At 40.0% G+C, this 21002-nt stretch overlaps 1 protein-coding gene across 4 annotated transcripts in view; it reads left to right on the top strand.

Moving 5' to 3' along the window:
* Nucleotides 1-21002, top strand: part of COL4A4 (collagen type IV alpha 4 chain) — a 146156-nt gene that overhangs the window by 11755 nt on the left and 113399 nt on the right. For all 4 annotated transcript variants that reach the window (XM_043909826.1, XM_043909822.1, XM_043909825.1 and 1 more), the window contains exons 2-4: nucleotides 4573-4741; nucleotides 6489-6531; nucleotides 15240-15317. In XM_043909826.1, the coding sequence (XP_043765761.1) occupies nucleotides 4686-4741; nucleotides 6489-6531; nucleotides 15240-15317 (177 nt within the window). In that variant the 5' untranslated portion in view covers nucleotides 4573-4685. The remainder of the gene's footprint in view (nucleotides 1-4572; nucleotides 4742-6488; nucleotides 6532-15239; nucleotides 15318-21002) is intronic.

A 21002-nucleotide genomic window follows, 5' to 3' on the forward strand; every position in this document is an offset into this window, starting at 1 on the left:
GGCAGAATGGTAGATTAGCTGAGATATGAGCCATTTGGCCCTGGACTAGCAAACTCAACTCCAGGGTCACCTGAGGACTGTGCAAAGACTCTCAAACAATTCAGTTGAATCTAGAAGGAGGGCAAGGTGGGGGCAGGCTTGACCACAATCCAACAACCTTCTGGTCCTGTTGGAATGTAGAGATATTCTCAAGAATTTACTTAAGTCGTTCTCAAGTTTTTTTCCCCAGTTCCTTCTCAGGGAACATGATGCTCCCGCCACATTCCGGTAGTCCGTGGACCACATGGGTTCGTGACTTGCTTTAAAAACCTTTGTGATGGTTGATGGGATTGATTGACTGTTTTCACTGAAAAGCGCTCATCAACCTGGAGGCTTTGAAAGTCTGCAGCTAGAGGCAACCCAAAGATATGGGATTTTAGAAAGTAATCAACCTGGATGTTGGGGAAAGGTCAGGTGATCCCATAACAGGAAAGGTATAAGCCTCAGAGGAGCTATCCAGCCCCAGGCATGCCATTCTTTTTCTGGGAGCATTTTTCTAACCACCCCGCCTCTCCCCCTACCCTGGCCCTTTGACCCTTGATTATTTCTCTACAAAAGCTTAGCCTTTAGGAATTCTACTTTGGAAAGATAAAGGTATATAGAAATACATGTTCAGACCATCCAAAAAATTTAACCTTGGAGAGAGAGTCTTCAGATAGTTCAGTGTCAGAAAGTCAAAGGAAAGAACATGTAGTCATTGAATTAATATAAAATGATTTCCCTGAAAGGGCAAATATTGTTCGAAAGAGCTCAAAGACTTAATGTTCCTTGGGAAAAGAAAAGATATTGTATCCCTGCTACCTTTTGTGGCTAGAAGATTCCAGTCCTCAGTCTCCTGTTTATCTGGTCCTCCAGTCTTGGCCTCCCCTCCACCCCCTCCCCCCGGCCCCGCCCCCCCCCCCCCACCCAACCACCACGCCCTGTGGATGAGAACTCCAGAGGGGCTGTATTTGTATTCAAGATGAGGTTGCAGTGAAAACAAATTCCCCAGGGTACTGAGAATGGCTTGGAGGCTCTCAGATCCTGTTCCCAGGCCTTTGGAAAACATCGGACAGAGACTCTTAAGGAGTCCCAGGGAAACTGGAGTCTAGGCGTTTTCATAAAGAAGTGCAGAGGGAAAAAAAATCCCAGAACTGGAGAAAGAGAACACCATGATATCTGCTGAATATACATGCTAGAAATTACATGATAAAAATATACATGCTAGAAATACATGATAGAAATATACTGCTGGGCAAGAGCCTATTACGGACTGGGTTAGTGAACAAGATGAATGTCAAAGGCTCAGGGCACGTATGTTCAGCTTCCCTGTTGGGGGTGGGTGGCCCCAGATGGCCTCCTGAGGTGTGTCGCACGCAGCTTTGGTACCAGCTGCAGTGAGGGCAGTGCTTTTTATCAGACTCGCTGCCCAGGTTTGCTCAAGAAAAGGGAGTTGACCTCAAGACTACATCAAGAACTGGGTAGGGGAGGGCTCTCAGGAATGAGCTGGTTTTTCCTCCTTTCTTGAGACTCTCTGTCTTTCTTTGTTTTTGCGTTTTCTTGGAAACAACTTTGTCTGATTACGCAGTTTATCTGTCTCTTCTAAACTCAGACTTGCACTTGACCTTGACTTGTCGCAGTTTTCTAACACCCAGCTGTACTTGAGGATGTACAGGACGTATCCTTCTTCCCTCATCTCCCTTTCTTCTCTCGGTGTCCTCATTTCAACTCTCCAAGAGGACTGGTTCAGACGATGTTTTTGTACCATCCTCCGGCTCAGAGTTCTGTGTCACTAAGTCAAGCTCTGGGTTGGGTCAGGTGGTTATCCTTAACCTTTCCATGTGCTTAGAAGATGGAATCAGGTGATGGAAACCTGATTATCCCTGCAGTTAAGAGCCAAAGATGGGGCCTGGGGTGGGGGGCTCCGATATAGCCCTCCATAGCACTCAACACTCCCTGCTTGAGAATAACAGTTGGCAGAATAAAGCATACCCTTTGAAAGGTTCAGAACTTTTGCAAAAGTTTTCTAGGTAGACAGTCTCCCAAAGCTGTTGTTTGCATATGTTTTAGTGGCATAGCACTCAAATTGTTTATACCTTCTTCTTTTTTTAAAACAAACTTCAATAGAAACACTGCCTTGACCTCTCCCGTGTGATGACAGCCTTTTATTTATGAGAAATTTTATTCGGTGTCATCAAAAGCATGGTTGAGACAAAAAGTTTTGTGCTCTTAACACAGGTGGTTGCAGCAAAGGAAATATTTGTAGATTGCTGTGGATTGTTGTAGACAGCCTTTGGGGAACTGTAGAGTCCGGTACACACCACTGTTCATGGTGTCCAGCTGATGGCCAGATGGGCCTCTGCTTAGTTGTGACCTTGGAGCTGCGCTCCAGCCAGGAGAGTGGTTCTAAAGTCTCTGTGACTCCTCTGTGGCTTTGTTTTCAGGCTAGACAGATGTGCGAGATGAGCTCATAGTCATCTGAGGCTTGCTCCAGGTACAACTGTCAACAAAACTGTTTTACCTTTGGCAGCTCGTTTACTTAGCTACTAAACAACAACCATAATTGTTTATCAAGACATACTTATTTTTTTGGATGAATTATATGCTACTAATAACCATAATGTCAACCCAGAAGAAAAACATTTTTTAAGATGCAGAAATTTATGATCATAAATGAAAATATTGAATTTATATACATATTTTTGTTGCAGAGAAGTATAGTGGAGTGATTAATATGATTTTCAAGTATAAAGTCATATTGCACTAGGATAGAAATGGGGGAGGGATACACTTTATCACATTATGTGTGCAGACTAATTGCATGATGTATCTATTTTGGGATTAAAAAGCAAATACCTCTGGTGTTCTTTAATTTTTGACTGTGTTTCCTATTTGTCTGAAATATCATATACAGTTTGTTTCAAGCCAATTTATGTATTACTCTTAAAACAGTAATTTGTTTTATTGAGACATGCTTCTAGAAGGCAAATAGAAAACTACTTCAGTGATGGATTTAGGAATGGGAAAAGATCTAGATACTCTGTTTCTACTTGGTTTTGAAATTATCATGGAACATCATTCTGATGCTTACCTGGAAAACTAGTCTGTCATAAATATAACATTGATTGAGTTTATCTAGATTTTATCCAGAAATTTAAAAATAAGTTGTAACATTCTACACTCCCATTTCCTTCTCTGTACTCAATTCTGACAGGTACGGGTCTTTAGAGAAGCCAAAATTTTAAAGATGAGACATTTCAAATTCTTTCAGCCAAAGAGAGCTTTTCTCAAAGTATATGGTACTTGGAGTCAAGATATTTTTTTCTTTTTTAAAATTGAGATAAGTTTCAAAAATAAAACACAAGCTTTTCACTCTTTTAAAGTTTATGATTCAGTGGTTTTTAGTGTACTTATAATATTGTGCAACCATTACCCTATCTAAACCCATAACACTTGCATTGCCCTCCAGAAAACCCCATACCTCCCAATCGCCCCTCCTCCAACCTTTGATAATTACTAATCTATTAATACTTTCTGTCTCTATGGATATGCCTGACATTTCATACACATACAAATCATACAGTACATGATTTCTTTCACTTGGCATCACATTTTCAAGGTTCCTCTATGTTGTAGCACTGATTGGTACTTCATTCTTTTTTTATGGTCAGATATTCCATTGCGGGACTTCCCTGGTGGCTCAGTGGTAGAGAATCTGCTTGCATGCAGGAGTCATGGGTTCAATCCCTGGGTTGGGAAGATCCCCTGGAGAAGGAAACAACTGCCCACTCTGGTACCCTTGCCTGGGAGTTCCCATGGACAGAGGAGCCTGCTGGGCTACAGTGCATGGGGTCTCAAAAGAGTTGGACATGACTTAGTGACTAAAAACAACAAGTATTTCACTGTATAGATGTAGCACGTTTTGCTTATTTAGTCATCAATGGAAATGACTTGTTCCCATTTTTGGCTATTATAAATAATTCTGCTATAAATATTCATGTACAAGTTTATATATGAACACATTTTGTCAGTTTGGACAAAATTAGGAATTAGTTAGGAATGAAATTGCTGTGTCATATGGTAACTCTGTGTTTAACTTTTTGATGACCTGCCAAAACGTTGTACCATTTTACATAAAACATGTTTATGTATCTTTGCTGTTTGTAGGCAAGACATTCATTTCTATACTAGGGGATTCCTTTTTAGTTTCAAAAAATAAAAGCACTTGAGTGAATTTTAGCTTGAATTTTTAAGAGAAAAGATTAAATAACAAAATGAAACATAATTTTTATAAAAGTTTTATGTACGTGTATCTTTTCATTTCTGAAAATTGTATTTATGAATGAAAGGATTTGGTATTTTTATTTCTAAGAATTAAAAATTGATATATATTCAGTTTACTCATCACTAAGGAAAGAGTGTTATGTCAAAACACTGTTGAAGTTCCCCTTTAGAAAGTATTTCCATCACTAACTGTGAATAATGAAAGCAATTATTTTCGATGTTGTAATGCATACTGTGTTTTAAAAGATATTTTATATTTGCCATATACAGACTTTAAACCCAGGACATAGAACCTCACTTACAGATGAGAGTCTTCTGGAAGAGAAAAGAGTGACAGAGTTTTTGTTGAGTACCAAGACTTGAATATGAAGTAATTTGTGCACATGGCATTGGTAAGGCGTTCTTTCAGGTGCAACAAGCTCTTGGCCACAGATTCCTGGTGAGTGTCCTCAAGTGTGATCACTGGCTTTTATTTAGTAATTTCTCCCCAGTGTTGGTTTTATAGGTATAAATTATCTGAGTGTCAAAAAACCAAAATATTCCAGAAATCTATAAATTTTACCTGCCGCCGTCCTATTAAACAGCACATCTATTATTAAGCAGCAATTCTCTCTACTCTTCTAGAATTGCAGCCACACAATCACCCAGTGGGAGAATATACAAGGCCACAGATTCTTGCTCTCCTGTTCACTGGGTTTGAATAGCAAAAACCTTCTCGTGTCCAGAGCTGCAGGGTCCCTATTACTAGCAGTTATAGCAGTTAGGACAATGCACTGCATGAGTGTGGTAGGCAGAATGATGACCCCCCCAAAGCTGTCCATGCCCTAATCCCTTGAACCTTTGAATGTGTTCTGTTATGTGGCAAGGGAGAATTATGGTTATAGATGAAATTAAGGTTGCTAATCAGCTCACCGTGCAATGGGGAAGTTATCCTGGATTATCTGAGGGACCCAGTATAATCACAGGGGTCCCCCAGGCCACTCAGCCGCGGAGTCCCCTTTTGGCTTCCCTGGTGGCTTAGGCAGTAAAGAATCCACCTGCAATGCAGGAGACCCGGGTTCTATCCCTGGGTCAGGAAGATCCCCTGGAGAAGGAAATGGCAACCCACTCCAATACTCTTGCCTGGAGAATCCCATGGACAGAAGAGCCTGGCAGGCTACAGCCTATGGGGTTGCAAAGAGTCAGGCACAATTGAGGGACTAAAACCCTGGAAGTGAAGGAGGGAAGTAGAAGATTGAGAGTTGAGAAGGAGACGTGATGATGCAAGCAGCGGTCAGAGGGATGTAGTGGGAGAGAGACTTGACTGGTCACTGCTGGCTCTGAAGGTGGAAGGGACCACAGGCCAAGGAATGCAGGCAGCCTTTGGAATCCAGAAAAGACAAGGAAACCGAGTGTCCCTTGGAGCCTTCAGAAGAGACACAGCCCTGCCAACATCTTGATTTTTTTTTTTTTTTTTGGCCAGCGAGACCTATTTCAGACTTCTGGCCTCTAGAATGATAAGAAAATAAATTTTTGTTGTTTTATGTCACCAAGTTTGTGGTCATGTGCTGCAGTAGCAGTAGCAAACTATTAATAATGAGATTGTTCAAAGTGACTACAAAATATTGGGAGTTATGACAGGGAAATGTTAAATTGTGAAAAATATGGAAAATTTTGAAGCTAATGAGCATGTATTGATGGGCAATGAAGGAAGAGAGGGTGATGGGAAGGAGGCTTTTTCCATACTGTTTCCCAAATCATCTCCTCAGCCCAGTTAGGTTTCTTCCATTCTCCCTCCTTCTGGTTGTTCCCACTTAATAGCATCCAGAATACCTTAATCTTTGCAGTAGTTCCTGCGCAAAGCTGCTCGCTTCCTGCTTTCCTCTAGTGTTTATTCTGAGAGTCATCTCCCTTCACTTATCCATCCATCCAGGTCTCACCTTCACAGTGTCCCTATGGTACCCAGTACAGTGAGGGCCACATTAAAGGGTGTGAGTACTTCTTGACTGAGGAAATGGGGTGATGCTATCTGGAGAGAGGGTAACATTTATCTGGTCACTGATGACCATCAACCGGTGATAGTAGCCTATTAGAAACTAAAAAAAAAAAAAGCTTTCTGGAGTTAATTCCTATGTCCTTTGGCTTTTTAGTTTGTTTTGCATGAAAACCGACAGTTGAAATTAATCTGCATTTTTGTTTTCTTGTAGGTCACTCATACTTATTCTCTTTTCTGTACAATATGCATATGGGGTAAGTCGATTAATGAGCTCTGATTTCATGTTGAAAATTTACTTTACTGAATGCCTTACTTTTATTATACTGTTTTAAACCATTTAAAAAATTGAAGTATAGTTAATTTACATTATAGTTAATTAAATTAATTATAGTTAATTTAATGTTGTGTTAGTTTCAGAACTAACAGAAAAATGATTCAGTTATAAAACTCTATCTGCCTCTTGATTCTTCTCTATTATAGATTATCACAAGATATTGAATATAGTTCCCTGTGGTATACAGTAAAATCTTGTTGTTTATTTTATATATAATGGTATGTTTATGTTAATCCCAAACTTCTAATTTATCTCCCCCACAGCTTTGGTAACCATAAGTTTGCTTTCTATGTCTCTGAGTCTATTTCTGTTTTGTAAATAAGTTCGTTTGTATCATTTTTTTAGATTCCACATGTAAGTGAGATCATATGGTATCTTTCTCTCTCTGTCTGACTTACTTAGCTTAGCTTCACTTACTTCATGTATTATCTCTATCCATGTTGCTGCAAATGGCATTATTTCATTCTTTTTTTATGGCTGATTAGTATTCCATTATGGAGAAGGCAATGGCACCCCACTCCAGTACTCTTGCCTGGAAAATCCCATGGACGGAGGAGCCTGGTAGGCTGCAGTCCATGGGGTCGCTAAGAGTCAGGCACGACTGAGCAACTTCACTTTCACTTTTCACTTTCATGCATTGGAGAAGGAAATGGCAACCCACTCCAGTGTTCTTGCCTGGAGAATCCCAGAGACGGGGGAGCCTGGTGGGCTGCCATCTATGGGGTTGCACAGAGTCGGACACGACTGAAGTGACTTAGCAGCAGCAGTAGCAGTGTTCCATTATGTACATGTATATATACACACACATTTCATTATATATGTGTGTGTGTGTGTGTGTGTGTATGTATATATATATATGCATATAATATCACATCTTTATCCATTCATCTGTTGATGGACATTTAGCTCTCATGTCTTAGCTATCATAAACAGAGCTGCTGTGAATATTTTGTTGCATTTGTCTTTTTGAATTAGAGTTTTCTTTGGACATATGCCCAGGATTGAGGTTGCAGGATCACATGGTAACTCTATTTTCAGTATTTAGGGACTTCTATATTGTTCTTCATACTGCCTGCACCAATTTGCATTTCCAACAGCAATGTAAGCAGATTCCCATTTCTCCACACACTCTCCAGCATCTATTATTTGCAGAGTTTTTGATGATGGCCATTCTGACTGGTGTGAGGTGATACGTCATTGTAGTTTTGATTTGCATTTCTCTAATAATTAGTGATATTGAGCATCTTTTCATATGTCTGTTGGCCACTTATATATCTTCTTTGGAGAAATGTCTATTTAGGTCTTCTACCCATTTTTTATTTGGTTTTTAGGGTTTTTTTTTTTTTTTTTTTTTGTATTAAGCTGTATGAGCTCTTTGTCTATTTTGGAAATTAATCCCTTATTGGTAGCATCATTTGTAAATATTTTCTCCCAGCCAGTAGGTTGTTTTTTTTCAATTTGTTTATAGTTTTCTTTGATGTGTAAAATATTTTAAGTTTAAATAGGTCCCATTTGTTTATTTTGGTTTTTATTTCCATTACTCTAGGATATAGAACCAAGAAAATTTTGCTGCAACTCATGTTAAAGAGAGTTGTGTCTATATTTTCGTCTAGGAGTTTTATACTATCCTGTCTTTTAGGTCAATAATCTGTTTTGAGTTTATTTTTATACATGGTGTTAGGGAATGTTCTAATTTCATTCTTTTACATGTAGCTGTCCAGTTTTCCTAGTAACACTTATTGAAGAGATTCTCTTTTCTATATTGTGCATTCTTGTTGTAGATTACTTGACCATAAGTGCGTGGTTGTATTTCTGAACTTTCTATCCTGTTCCATTGATGTCTGTGTCTGTTTTTGTGCCAGTGCCATACTGTTTTGATTATTGCCGCTTTGTAGTATAACCTGAATTCAGGGAGCATGAGTCCTCCAGCTTTGTTCTTCTCAAGACAGTTTTGGCTATTCGGGGCTTTATGTGTTTCCATACAAATTAAAAAAAAAGTTTGTTCTAGTTCTGTGAAAAAATAGTGTTGATAATTTGATAGAGATTGCATTGAATCTGTAGATTGCCTTGATTAGTGTGTGTGTGTGTTTTTTTTTAACAGTATTGATGCTTGCAATCCAAAAACACGATATATCTTTCCATCTATTTGTGTTGTCTTTGATTTCTTTCATCAGTGTCATAGTTTTCAGAGTACAGGTTTTTTGCCTTTTCAGGTAAGTTTATTCCTGGGCATTTTATTCTTTTTGATATGATGGTAAATGGGATTATTCCCTTAATTTCTCTTTCTGATATTTTGTTGTTAATGTATAGAGATGCAAGAGATTTTTCTCTGTGTTGATTTTTATCCTATAACTTTACTAAGTTCATAGTTTTTTTGGTGATATCTTTAGGATTTTCTATGTATAGTATCATGTCATATGCAAACAGTGACAGTTTTATTTCTTCTTTTCCAATTTGAATTCTTTTTATTTCTTTTTCTTTTCTGATTGCTGTGACATGACTTTCAAAACTGTATTAGGTGTAAGTGGCAAGCATGGGCATGCTTGTCTTGTTCCTGATATTAGAGGAAATATTTTCATGTTTTCACCATTGAGTATGATGTTAGCTTTGGGTTTGTCATATATGACCTTTATTATATTGAAGTATGTTCCCTTTATGCCCACTTTTTGGAGAGTTTTTTTTTTATTTTTTAGCTCATAAGTGAATGCTGAATTTTATCAAAAGCTTTTTCTACATCTATTGAGATAATCATATGGTTTTTATTCTTCAATTTGTAAATGGGGTATATCATGTTGTTTGATTTGCAGGCAGATCTTGAAAAATCTTTGCATTCCTTGGATAAATCCCACTTGATCATGCTATGTAGGCCTTTTAATATATTGTTGGAGTTGGTTTGCTGGTATTTTGTTGAGAATTTTGCATCTATGTTCATTAGAGATATTGGCCTATAATTTAATTTTTTGTGATATCTTCATCTGGTTTAGATATCAGGGTGATGGTGGCCTCATAGAATGAGTTTGGAAGTGTTTCTTCCTCTGTAATATTTTGGGATAGTTTCAGAAGGATAGGTATCATCTCATCTCTGAATGTTTGGTAGAATTTGCCTGTGAAGCCATCTGGTTGTGGACTTTTTGTTTGTTGAAATTATTTTAGTCACAGATTCAATTTCAGTACATGTAATTGGTGTTTCATATTTCCTATTTCTTCCTGGTTCAGTCTTGGGAGATTGTACCTTTCTAAGAATTTATCCTTTTCTTCCAAGTTGCCCATTTTATTGGCATATAATTGCCTTTTATGATCCTTTGAGTTTGTCGTGTCAGTTGTGACTTCTTTTTCATTTTTAATTTTATTGATTTGAGCCCTCTCCTTTTTTTCTTGATGAGTTTGGCTAAAGGTTTCTCCCAAGAACCAGTTTTTAGTTTCATTGATCTTTTCTCTTGTTTTCTAGTCTCTATTTCATTTATTTCAGGTTTGATCTTTATGTTTCTCTCCTTCAGCTACCTTTGGGTTTTGTTTGTGTTCTTTATTATATTTTTAAACAAGTCACTCTCTGGGGCTTTTTTCTCATTTGTAAAAATGAAGTGTTGAATTAAATGGGCTGTAAGATTTCTTTTATATCCTACCATCAAGACTAGTACAAAATTTCCTAGGTATTAGACATTTCTTTGTTTTATAAAAGAGCTATTTTTTCAAAACTTTTTTCAGAGGGCAGAAGGAAGCAGCTGGGCCATTACAAGATTAAATCAAGAAGTATAAAATTAAATTTGAACATTTTAACTCAGGAGAAGGATAAGCCTTGAACATTCTGTTCTGCTCCTCTCTAGAGAATCTAAGTGATTAAACCCAACTTCAGACACTTCTAGGAAATGCTATTGGAGGCAGTCTGTATTCAGGTTGACCTTGAGACAGTCAAACTGGTTTAAATCACACTAATAAATACATCTTCTGTCTATCCATCCTGTAGCTTGGACCTATCCAGTCCAGCTTCTGTGATTCAAGTTATCATAGGTCTTTTCAAAGTGAATCAAAATAGAAAGTTGCCATTCATTCTCCTTTCTCTTTTAGTCATGAGCAGAAAGCACATGCATTAAAGATTAGGATGCCCTGGGTTCCTCTGCCAGGGATTCATCTCATAACCTATTATAGACTCAGTTTACTCCTATGGGAAATGGGCCTGATAAAACCTGCCCAGCTTAGTTCACAGGCATTTCAGAGCATCACCTCAAGTAATGAAAAGAAACACACTTAAATATATGTTTGTGGATCATTTTTCCTCTTACCTGACTTTTTAAAGTTTCTTTTGTATTATGTTCTTTTTTTCTATTATAAAAGTCTATAGAGTGCTAAATTTTACCTCCTTCACTTCTTTATGTTTCATATGAGTGCATATAACACCTGAACAAAGATTATTCTATCTTGGCTCTTCCTGCCAGCTTCTGGTGTGCAGAGATTCTAGAGATTTCCCACAGAGAGAGACTGTACTGTTGGTGGATTTTAAAGGTAGAGATATAAATTGATAAAATCTCCATGGAAAGTCAATTTGGCATCATCTATCAGGATTTTAAATGCATGTGCCTATTGACATAGCAATTTCCTTATTTGAAATTTATTGTATATATTTATTCTGACATGATTAAATATATGTGCATAAGAATATTAGTTTAAAGGTAGCATTCAGAAGCAAGAGGCGAGATAATTACATGTCCATTAATAAGGACTAACTAAATAAGTTATAATATTGAGTTGGCCAAAAAGTCCATTTGGGTTTTTCTGTAAGATGTTATAGAGAAACCCAAGCAAACTTTTTGGCCGACCCAATATTTTGTTTAATGGGTAGCCATGTGCAGTAATTCAGAATGACTTTGAAGACATAAGTGAGAAAAGCAAGGTACAAAGAAATATACCTGTTGCATAAAAACAGAACAAGGACAAAATCACCAAAAGTGTGTGTGTGTTTGGTCATTGTGTATTAATAAATATACTCATAAATGCCCAGACATGGACTTGAGGTGAGCAGTTATCTTTAGGATAAGGAACTGGGGACCAGAGTTAGAAGAGAAAATTTCTTTTTCCATTACACTGTTTTGAACTGATAGAATTATCATGTACATATGTTATTTGTTTAAAAAAGACCTATAAAAGCACAAATGCAGAACAGATCATTAATCTAGAAATTAGTAAAATATTTTCTTGAACTTTCTATGCAACAAATATTTGTTTAAAATATCTAGGATAAAACAGATAATGAGTTTTATTTTTTTCTCTTTGAAGAGTAACATTGGTTTTTGAGAATGCTAGTATATTTTGAGAATGCTAGTACAAATGTGGTTTGTACTTTGAATGTTGACTTGCCTGAAATACCGTCTTTATCTCTTTTTAATGAGGTTATACAATCTGGTTCTGAGGTACAGTTTCTTCCTTTATAGATGCCTCCCTCCTTTAAAGTGATATTTGTTGGGATATGTCTGATGTAGAAGAACTTTGTGGGGACTAAAATTGCCTCTTGCTTTTTTCTTTTATTGGTCCAAGTTGAAGTTTTATATGTGTTTCTTTATTAGAATTCTACTAATCTACTTTAAACTGATTCTTCTCTGAAATATAATTTTCCTACAAATATCTCAATAATGCTTAGCATAATAAAGCTTAAAAAATAACAAACTTGCCTCTATTATCAAGCCATCTAATCAACTGACCTTTTTTCTCTGGCTGTTTTGATATTTCACTGAACACATAGTACTGAATCCCAACCTTAAATGAACCCAAGTGTTCAGAATAGTTATTTCAAGTGCTTTCATGCTGTCCTGACCTGGCCCTGAACATTTGATGGTTTTTTTTTTTTTTTAACCTTATCAGGGTTTTTAACTTAACATTTCTGCATTCATAGATAACAGTGTTACCCAAAGCTCAAGAGGTATATGTTTCTGAAACTTCAATTACATTTTTTAACTTAAATTATCTGATTCCTTAGCTCTTGTCAAGATTCAAATTTTTATGTATTTTTCAATGACCCATAAGAGTTATGCTTATAAAAATGTATTTTTAATTAATGATTAATCAAAATATTTTATTGTTTCTGAGCATATTTTTCAAGAAAAAGGAGGTCTTAATCATATAATTGAAAAGAAAAATATGCCACTTAGACTCCTTTCCCTCACATCACATATACATATGCACTTCTGTATGTATATGGGGCTGTATACTTTTGTACATGTATATGTAATGAAGGGGATATGTATACATTTGTGCATTTCATACATATACATGTATACTCGTGTATATTTTACATAAATGTGTTTGTATATTTATGTATAGTATATATATGTATATATATTATCTTCTATCTGAACTGTGCGTATTGCTGTGCAGAATCTTTTAAGCGTAATTAGGTCGCCAAGAGAGAAACAAGTTTTGTATATTAATGCATATATGTGGAATCTAGAGAAGTGGTACAGATAGATCTAGTTCCAGGGCAGGAATAGGGACGCAGACATGGAGAAGAGATACATGGACACGGGGGTGGGGATGAATTGGGAGATTGACGAATGTGCACTGTCATATATAAAACAGACAGCTGGTGGGAACCTGCTACATAGCCCAAGGAGCTCATCTGAGTGCTCTGTGGTGGCCTGGAGGGGGCGGGAATGGGGAGAGGCCGTGGCAAGGCCACAGGAAGGGAATATATGTATGCATATAGCTGATTCACTGGAAGGACTGATGCCAAAGCTGAAGCTCCAATACTTTGGCCACCTGATGCGAAGAACTGACTCATTGGAAAAGACCCTGATGCTGGGAGAGATTGAGGCCAGGAGGAGAAAGGGACGACAGAGGATGAGATGGTTGGAGGGCATCACCGACTCAGTGGAGTGAGCATGAGTTTGAGCAAGCTCTGGGAGTTGGTGATGGACAGGGAATCCGGGTGTGCTGCAGTCCGTGGGGTCACAACAAGTTGGACACAACTGAGCGACTGAACTGACTGATAGCTGATTCACTTTGTCAAACAGCAGAAACCAACACAACATCATTGTAAAGCAAATACACCCCAATTTTAAAAAAGAGAACAGTACGTATTGGTTCAGTTGTGTGATGTTTCCCCATTATGTGTTGGTCTGAAGGCTAAAGTTTTCACTGTTGTTAGTTTTAAAAGATCTATTATTTATAGAAGTGTGTGGCCCTATCTGGGGCTTCCCAGATGGCACGAGTGGTAAAGAACCCACCTGCCAATGCAGGAGATGCAAGAGATACAGGTTCAGTCCCTGGGTCAGGAAGATCCCCTGGAGGAGGGCAGGGCAACCCATTCCAGTATTCTTCCCATGGACAGAGGAGCCTGGCGGGCTCCAGTCCATAAAGAGTTGGACACAACTGAAGTGGCTTATCAGGACACACGTGGTCCTAGCCATACCCTCAGCTCCCAGCACCGAGAGCTGTTCTACCAACTTTTCCCTCTGAACATGCAGCCCTGAGCCCCGCGAACGAGTCAGTGCTGGGTGTGTTTTCACTGCACATATGCCATTCTGGCTGTCATTAAGGGTCTCCTTATGGACACCATTCCTCTACGACTGTACTTTTGTATTGAAGTGACTGACGACTTGCCACGTCCATAGTGAGGGTTTGTGAGAAAATGGGGCTGATTCTTCCCATGGGTGTGTGTGTATGTGTAGGATGGGTTAAAGTTAAGAAAACATGTGATCATGTTGTAATTTAACTTTCTAAAGACTGTGGTAGAAGAGCTAGTTAGAAGTGGGGAAAAGGCCCAAATTACTCAAAGTTCAGGAGCTTTCGGTTTGAGAGACACGTCAGAGGAGCCGCCTTGGGGTGTCGGCCAGCTGTAGGAGGAAGAGTTTTAATTCAAGTGCAAGACTGTGATGGCAGTGCTGATCCACGATGGCCTCCCTGGGGGACACATGCCCTAGCTGGTCTTGGAGGTAAAGGAAGAGAGTCTTGGAAGAAGAGTCACTCTTATAATTTAAGTTAGACACTGTGGTATACGTGTGGTTTTCCCAGCTGCATAGTTAACATTCTAAAATTGTTCACAACTTGGTAAACAAACTCTTAGCAAGAGAGACAAATCGTAGAAGATTCTGGTTAAACATAAATGACTTCAAAGGAGGTTTTTTTTAAAAAAAAAAAAAACCTAACTCATGTAAACTTTTATCCTGCTCACATAATCATCAACTCTTTTAAAAAACTCTTTTTTAATTAACTTTTTTTAAGTATAGTTGCTTTGCAATGTTTTGTTAGTTTCTGCTGTACAGAAAAATCAGTTATATATATACATGTATCCCTTTGTTTTTGGATTTCCTTCCCATTTAGGTCATCACAGAGCACTGAATAGAGTTTCCTGAGCTCTAAAGTAGGTTCTCACTAGTTATCTATTTTATACATAGTGTCAACAGCATATATATATCAACCCCAAACTTCCAATTCATCAACCCGTTGATTAACAAGCCACAGTGTAAGTTCTTTGCCTTTTTATATATCTGTATTAGTCTTTTCAGAGACTCAGAGATAAAACTATACTGTGGACATCTCATGAGTTAGAGAAACCAATAGTACTTGCTATAATGTATGTATCGTGTACCCAGCTAGGTAATGAACACTGGTTGACTAAACCAATGCTTCACTTTCTAGGGTGGAAAGAAGTTTATCGGTGTCTGTGGAGGAAGAGATTGCTCTCTTTGCCAGTGTTTTCCTGAAAAGGGATCTCGGGTGAGTCATGTAAAATTCAGCATGGGTGGTGGGAGGGGAAAATGGGAAATTACTAATCAAAGGGCGTAAAGCTTCTATTATGCAGGATGAATAAGTTCTAGAGATCTTCCACCCAGCATCCTATCCACTGTCATCAATAATGTATTGTTCACTTAAAATTTTGTTGAATCACCTTGTACAGAAAGGGTCCTGGTGTACACGGCCCATGCTGGGTCGCCATATTGATATTCATGTTTTAAAAGCACTAGTTGAGAAGTATTAATACTGCAGTGAGTTAAGAAAAAACTACTTAACTTTGTTTAAAGTAGTGTTTCTAGACATTTGACCACATGACTCTTGGACGTCTTTTATAACCTTGTGGAATGGTGTTCCATAATCGAAGTGACAGTTGCATGTATCATATGCTCCTTATATTCCAGGCACTGGTCTGACGTGCTCAAAATGCTTTAGCTCACCGATCCCTCACAATAACTCTCTTCCCATCTTACGGTACCATCTTTGCAGAGCCGAAGACATCAGCATAGAACAATTGAGCCCCCTGCTCAAGTCCACCCAGGACAGTGCTTTTCATGACCACACTCTATTCTCTGTCCTGAGAGTAATAACCCTCTTGGTTACAGTATATGGGGTCTCTTGAACATTTATTTATAAACCTCTCTCACATATCTTGACAGCAGCAGTTGGCAGACACTAATTCACCTGTGCTGGGACTATTAGATCAAACCATCCCGTTGGTTAAAAACACTCCCACTGTATTACAAGAAAAGAGTACATTTCAGAAGTTTTAGACAATTTTGAGTCAGGTCAATGGTTTTTGAAACGTGTTCAGATGGATCCAATAGGGCTGTGTGTGATGCTCAAAAAGCACAATTCCATAAAGATCAGTCCACAAGGATGCAAAATATTACCTTTCTGAGAGAAAGGACCGTGTATATCTCCCACAGTATTGCTTTATTTTCACACAGTAGTTATACAGTATGTGTGTGGTTCGTTTGTCAAGTCCTTTGCAGTAAGCAGCTTCCTTGTTGAGCTTCACGTCATGTCATGTTAGTCACTTAGTCGTGTCCGACTCTTTGTGACCCCATAGACTGTAGCCCACTAGGCTCCTCTGTCCATGGACTTCTCCATGGACAAGCAAGAATACTGGAGTGGGTTGCCATTTCCTACTCCAGGGGATCTTCCCACGTGAGGGAACGAACATGATTCTCCTGCACTGCAGGCCAACTCTTTATCCACTGAGCCACCAGAGAAGCCCTTGTTGAGCTTAAGTTATGACAAATCCCTTTCTGCCTCAACTGGTTTGTTTCTTCAATACATCACAACTTTTGGTGATCAGAATCTATCTTGAGCTTTTTCCCCAGCCACTTTTATGATTTATTTATTTTTTAAAGTCTTTGTTGAATTTATTGTAGTATTGCTTCTGTTTAATGTTTTCATGACTGTGAAGCACATGGGATCCTAGCTTCCCATCTAGGGATTGGAACCCGTACCCCTTGCATTGGAGGGTGAAGTCTTAACCACAGGACCACCAGGGAAGTCCCCATGATAAAATATAAAAACTACATTTGCCAGAAAGCAAAGTTAGGACCCTAAAAACGACCAGCCTAAGAAATGCTTTAACATTTTTCATATCAGTGGACCCAATAGTCAGGAAAAAAAGCCTGGTGTTTTTATGAGGTTGTCCACGTAAGCGTGCCAAGATTGCAAGCCAAGATTTTAAGACCCTTGGAGCTTGAGGTACCAGAGAAATGGAGGGATCAGCTCCATGGCAGGAATGGGGGAATGCCACAGAACAAAGATGAAGCCAGGTAGGTGTGGTCCTCTGACTTAATGATGTTTGGAAATTTTTTTTTTTTTTTAACTGACACACCTGCATGGAGGTTTGGTGGTGCTCCTGGTTCCAGTGGTTCGTAGGCCGTGACTGTCTGATATCTACAATGCATAGGACAGCCCCCCATCAAAGAGCTATCCGTCCTCAAATGCCAGTAGTGCCAAGGTTGAGAAATCCTGCCCTCGGTCCATAGCAGTTCTGAAGCCAGAAGGATTGTTATGTCCATCGGTCACCACGGGGAACCCTGGATTTCCAAGTTTTAAATAACTTGGTTATATATGGAAGAGGTGGGTGTCCCTAACAGTAAAGGATCTGCCTGCAATACAAGAGACCTGGGTTCAATCCCTGGGTCAGGAAAATCCCGTGGAGAAGGAAACGGCAACCCACTCCTGTATTCTTGCCTGTATTCCTGTATTCTTGTATCTCCTTGTATTCCTCTTATATTCCTGTATGCCTGTATCTCCTGTATTCCTGTATTCTTGCCTGACAGACTGCAGTGACCTCCATGGGATCACAAAGAGTCAGACACAACTGAGTGACTAATACTTTCACTTTCACTTGGAAGGAGCAGGGACCACTTCCAGATGTCTGGTCTCAGCCCCAGCACCTGCCCCGTGTCCAGGAGAAGAGGATGACACTTGGGTTCAAACACCAGTTCTCACCCTAGTATTCGGGAGCCCCCCGTGGCCGCTTGAATCTGCCCAAGCCTGGGTTTCCTCACATTTACTCCCTTGGTGCTTTGTCTTCCGTGTCCTTGGGCTGTGGAACCATCACGGGCATTTGCATCTGTAGAGGATGTGCTGTCTCTGATCACCAGACCTTCAGCGAGGTGGGTCAGGAGGGCTCACAGGGGCGGGCCTCTGTCGTCGTGAACCGCTGTCTTTGTCTCGGTTTCTGGGTGGTCGGGGAGAGCTGTGTGCACAACACCGGTCAACCTCTGCCCTTCCTGGCACAGATGGATCCCTGGTGATGGCTGCGAGGCGCTGGTGACGTTCTCCAGCTAGGAATTTGGGGGCGTGGCTTGTGCATAACCGGGAGGAGGTTTGGGAGGCAGCCAGCCATTCTCATGCCATCTCTCCAGTTGCCGCAGTGACAGCTCAAGATGGACGATAGAAACAGGAATAAGCTGAATTATGAGGGTTGAGGCTCTTTCCAAGGGGCACAGCCCTGGAGTGGAACAGCGGGGCCTTCCTAAGAGGGAAGTGACTCCCCTTCTGGTTGAACAGCTGACTGAGTGGTTTGTCCAGCCCCAAATCAAAGCTGCTGTGTCTTTAGTAAGAGTTGGGGAGCCAGGCTGGGCGAGAGTTTCAGTGGAGACAGAAGCTGGGGTTTGAGGTGGAGTTGGGATGCATCTCCCTTCTCCAGTAGACCACATGTTGTCAGTCCATCCTAAAGGAGATCAGTCCTGGGTGTTCATCGGAAGGACTGATGTTGAAACTGAAACTCCAATACTTTGGCCACCTGATGCGAAGAACTGACTCATTGGAAAAGACCCTGATGCTGGGAGGGATTGAAGGTGGGAGGAGAAGGGGACGACAGAGGATGGGATGGTTGGATGGCATCACCTACTCAATGGACATGAGTTTGAGTCAACACCGTGAGTTGGTGATGGACAGGGAGGACTGGCGTGCTGCAGTCCATGGGTCTGGAAGAGTCGGACACGACTGAGCGACTGAACTGAACTGAACTGGACTGGAATGCATCTAAGGGCAGGAACCAAGGGGGCTCCTTCAGTCTCATCCCTGCATTGCTGGAGGCTCACAGACCAGCCTCCACCTGTGTTCTCATCGGTAATCACCATCACCTCCCCTTGGACCGTCTCCCACTGCATCAGTTGGGTCACTCACTGTCCCTCCCACTGTCCCCCCAAACACAATCTAAATATTCCCACTCCTCTACCTTTTTTTTTTAATGGTTATAGCAGTTTTTATTGTAATATTCGTATACAATTATTATAGACCATTTAGATAATACTGAAAAACTTTTTGTTTGTTTTTGTTCAATCACTCACTCGTATCCAACTCTTTGCGGCCCTATGGATTGCAGCACGCCAGGCTTCCCTGTCCATCACCAACTCCCAGAGCTTGCTCAAACTCATGTCCATCGAGTCACTGGTGCCATCCAACCATCTCATCCCCTGTCGCCCCCTTCTCCTCCTGCCTTCAATCTTTCCCAGCATCAGGGTCTTTTCCAATGAGTCAGCTCTAGAAGCAGCATGATAAATCATCCAGGGATTCACGACCAGAAAGCAATCACTCAATATTTATTGATTTTATGACACATCCCCTCTACCCTTTTCTGGGATGCTTTCCCACTTCCACTCGGTCTCCATCTTTCCTGTCCTCTCCAAAGGAACTCGGGAGAGACTCCACCCCCCACAAGGTCCCCTGCCTGGTCCCAGACAGTGCGGATGGCCCCCTAATGTGAACCTGGTTCCCTCTGTGATGTTTCTTGCGCTCTGACCTTTACCTCTGGGTTCGACTGTGGATGTGTCTGCCCCTCTTGATTAGATTGTAAGCATGTTCTCCTTCAAAGTGGTTGTAAAGGACACATGTAAAATGTTTATGCTGGTTCCTGGCTCGTAGTGGATGCTCTAGAAATATTTGTTGCCTACATTAGTTTCTCCTCTTTGAGAGCTGAGAGTCATTTTTGGAGGTATTTCTTTGAGATGATCACAGTAGATGGCACCTAATAGGTAGTTAACACACTTAAATCAGTAACTTAAAATTCAGATTTGAGCCTGGACAGGATTTGGGAGGCTGAGCTGGTAGCCAGGCTATAAGCAGCATGTATGTGGGAAGACCTGCCAGGTCCGAGGGAAATGGGAATAGAATTAGTAGGAAGTCTCTCTTCCAAGCCTTTTTACACACAACGTGTAAACCTGTTAGTAAGTGAGCATCTCACCGAGTTTAGACTTTTTTGTGAATATCAGGTAGGTGATATTCAAAGTGTGAATAAGCACTTTGAGCCACAGAAGGGAACATGGCCATTGCTGTATTTAGATCTTTTAAAGGTTTAGTAGCATCCTGGAAAGACCTTGAGTCTGAGGATAGGACACTGGGAATTACCCCTTTGGTTTTAGGGGAGGAGTTCAGAGCCCTCACCTGGGAATTAAGAGTTTGTACTAGAGGACTGGTCCTGTCCTCCTAACAGCCTATGGTTCTGTGATGTGGGTGTGACTTTTCACATATGACAGTAACTTAATTGGTTTCTAAAATATTTTGCGACTCTGCATAACATTTCCCCAAACCCCGTTATAGTCCCTCTTTAGGGATATTAGTGACATAACATTGGGTAGGATATCAAATTATTCTTTATCGGTTTCAGTGGGAAGATCTTCTGGAGGAGGGAATGAATGGCAACCTACTCCGGTATTCTTGCCTGGAGAATCCCCCGGACAGAGAAGCCTGGCGGGCTGCAGTCCACAGGGTCACAAAGAGTTGGACACAACTGAGCGCAGTACAACAGTTTCAAGGGAGAAATCGCTGTGTTTTTGATGGATGTCTTCTTGTAGGGAAAATTACATACATGTCATCACAGACCAGGATGGAACCTTTTATAAGGTTGCTTTAGTAACTCGCTTGATAATAAAGACACCTTCTATATTTTTTTCCAGAAGAAAATATATATTGTTTTCCATTCAAGGGAGTCTTGTAACTGTTAAGTCAATAGAACTTTATAGTTTGGTAGTTTTATACACAAGAAGGTCAAATGGCTTAAAACTCACGATCTGACTTAGTTTATTTTTGATTTGGAAACCAAAAATCACACATTAGCAAACCAGTCTTTCTTTTGGGAATTTGAAATCACCAAAATACATACAGGTATTTTTTTTTCCATTTATTTTTATTAGT

The sequence above is a fragment of the Cervus elaphus genome, chromosome 8 (assembly GCF_910594005.1).
Source record: "Cervus elaphus chromosome 8, mCerEla1.1, whole genome shotgun sequence".
NCBI classification, from domain to species: Eukaryota; Metazoa; Chordata; class Mammalia; order Artiodactyla; family Cervidae; genus Cervus; species Cervus elaphus.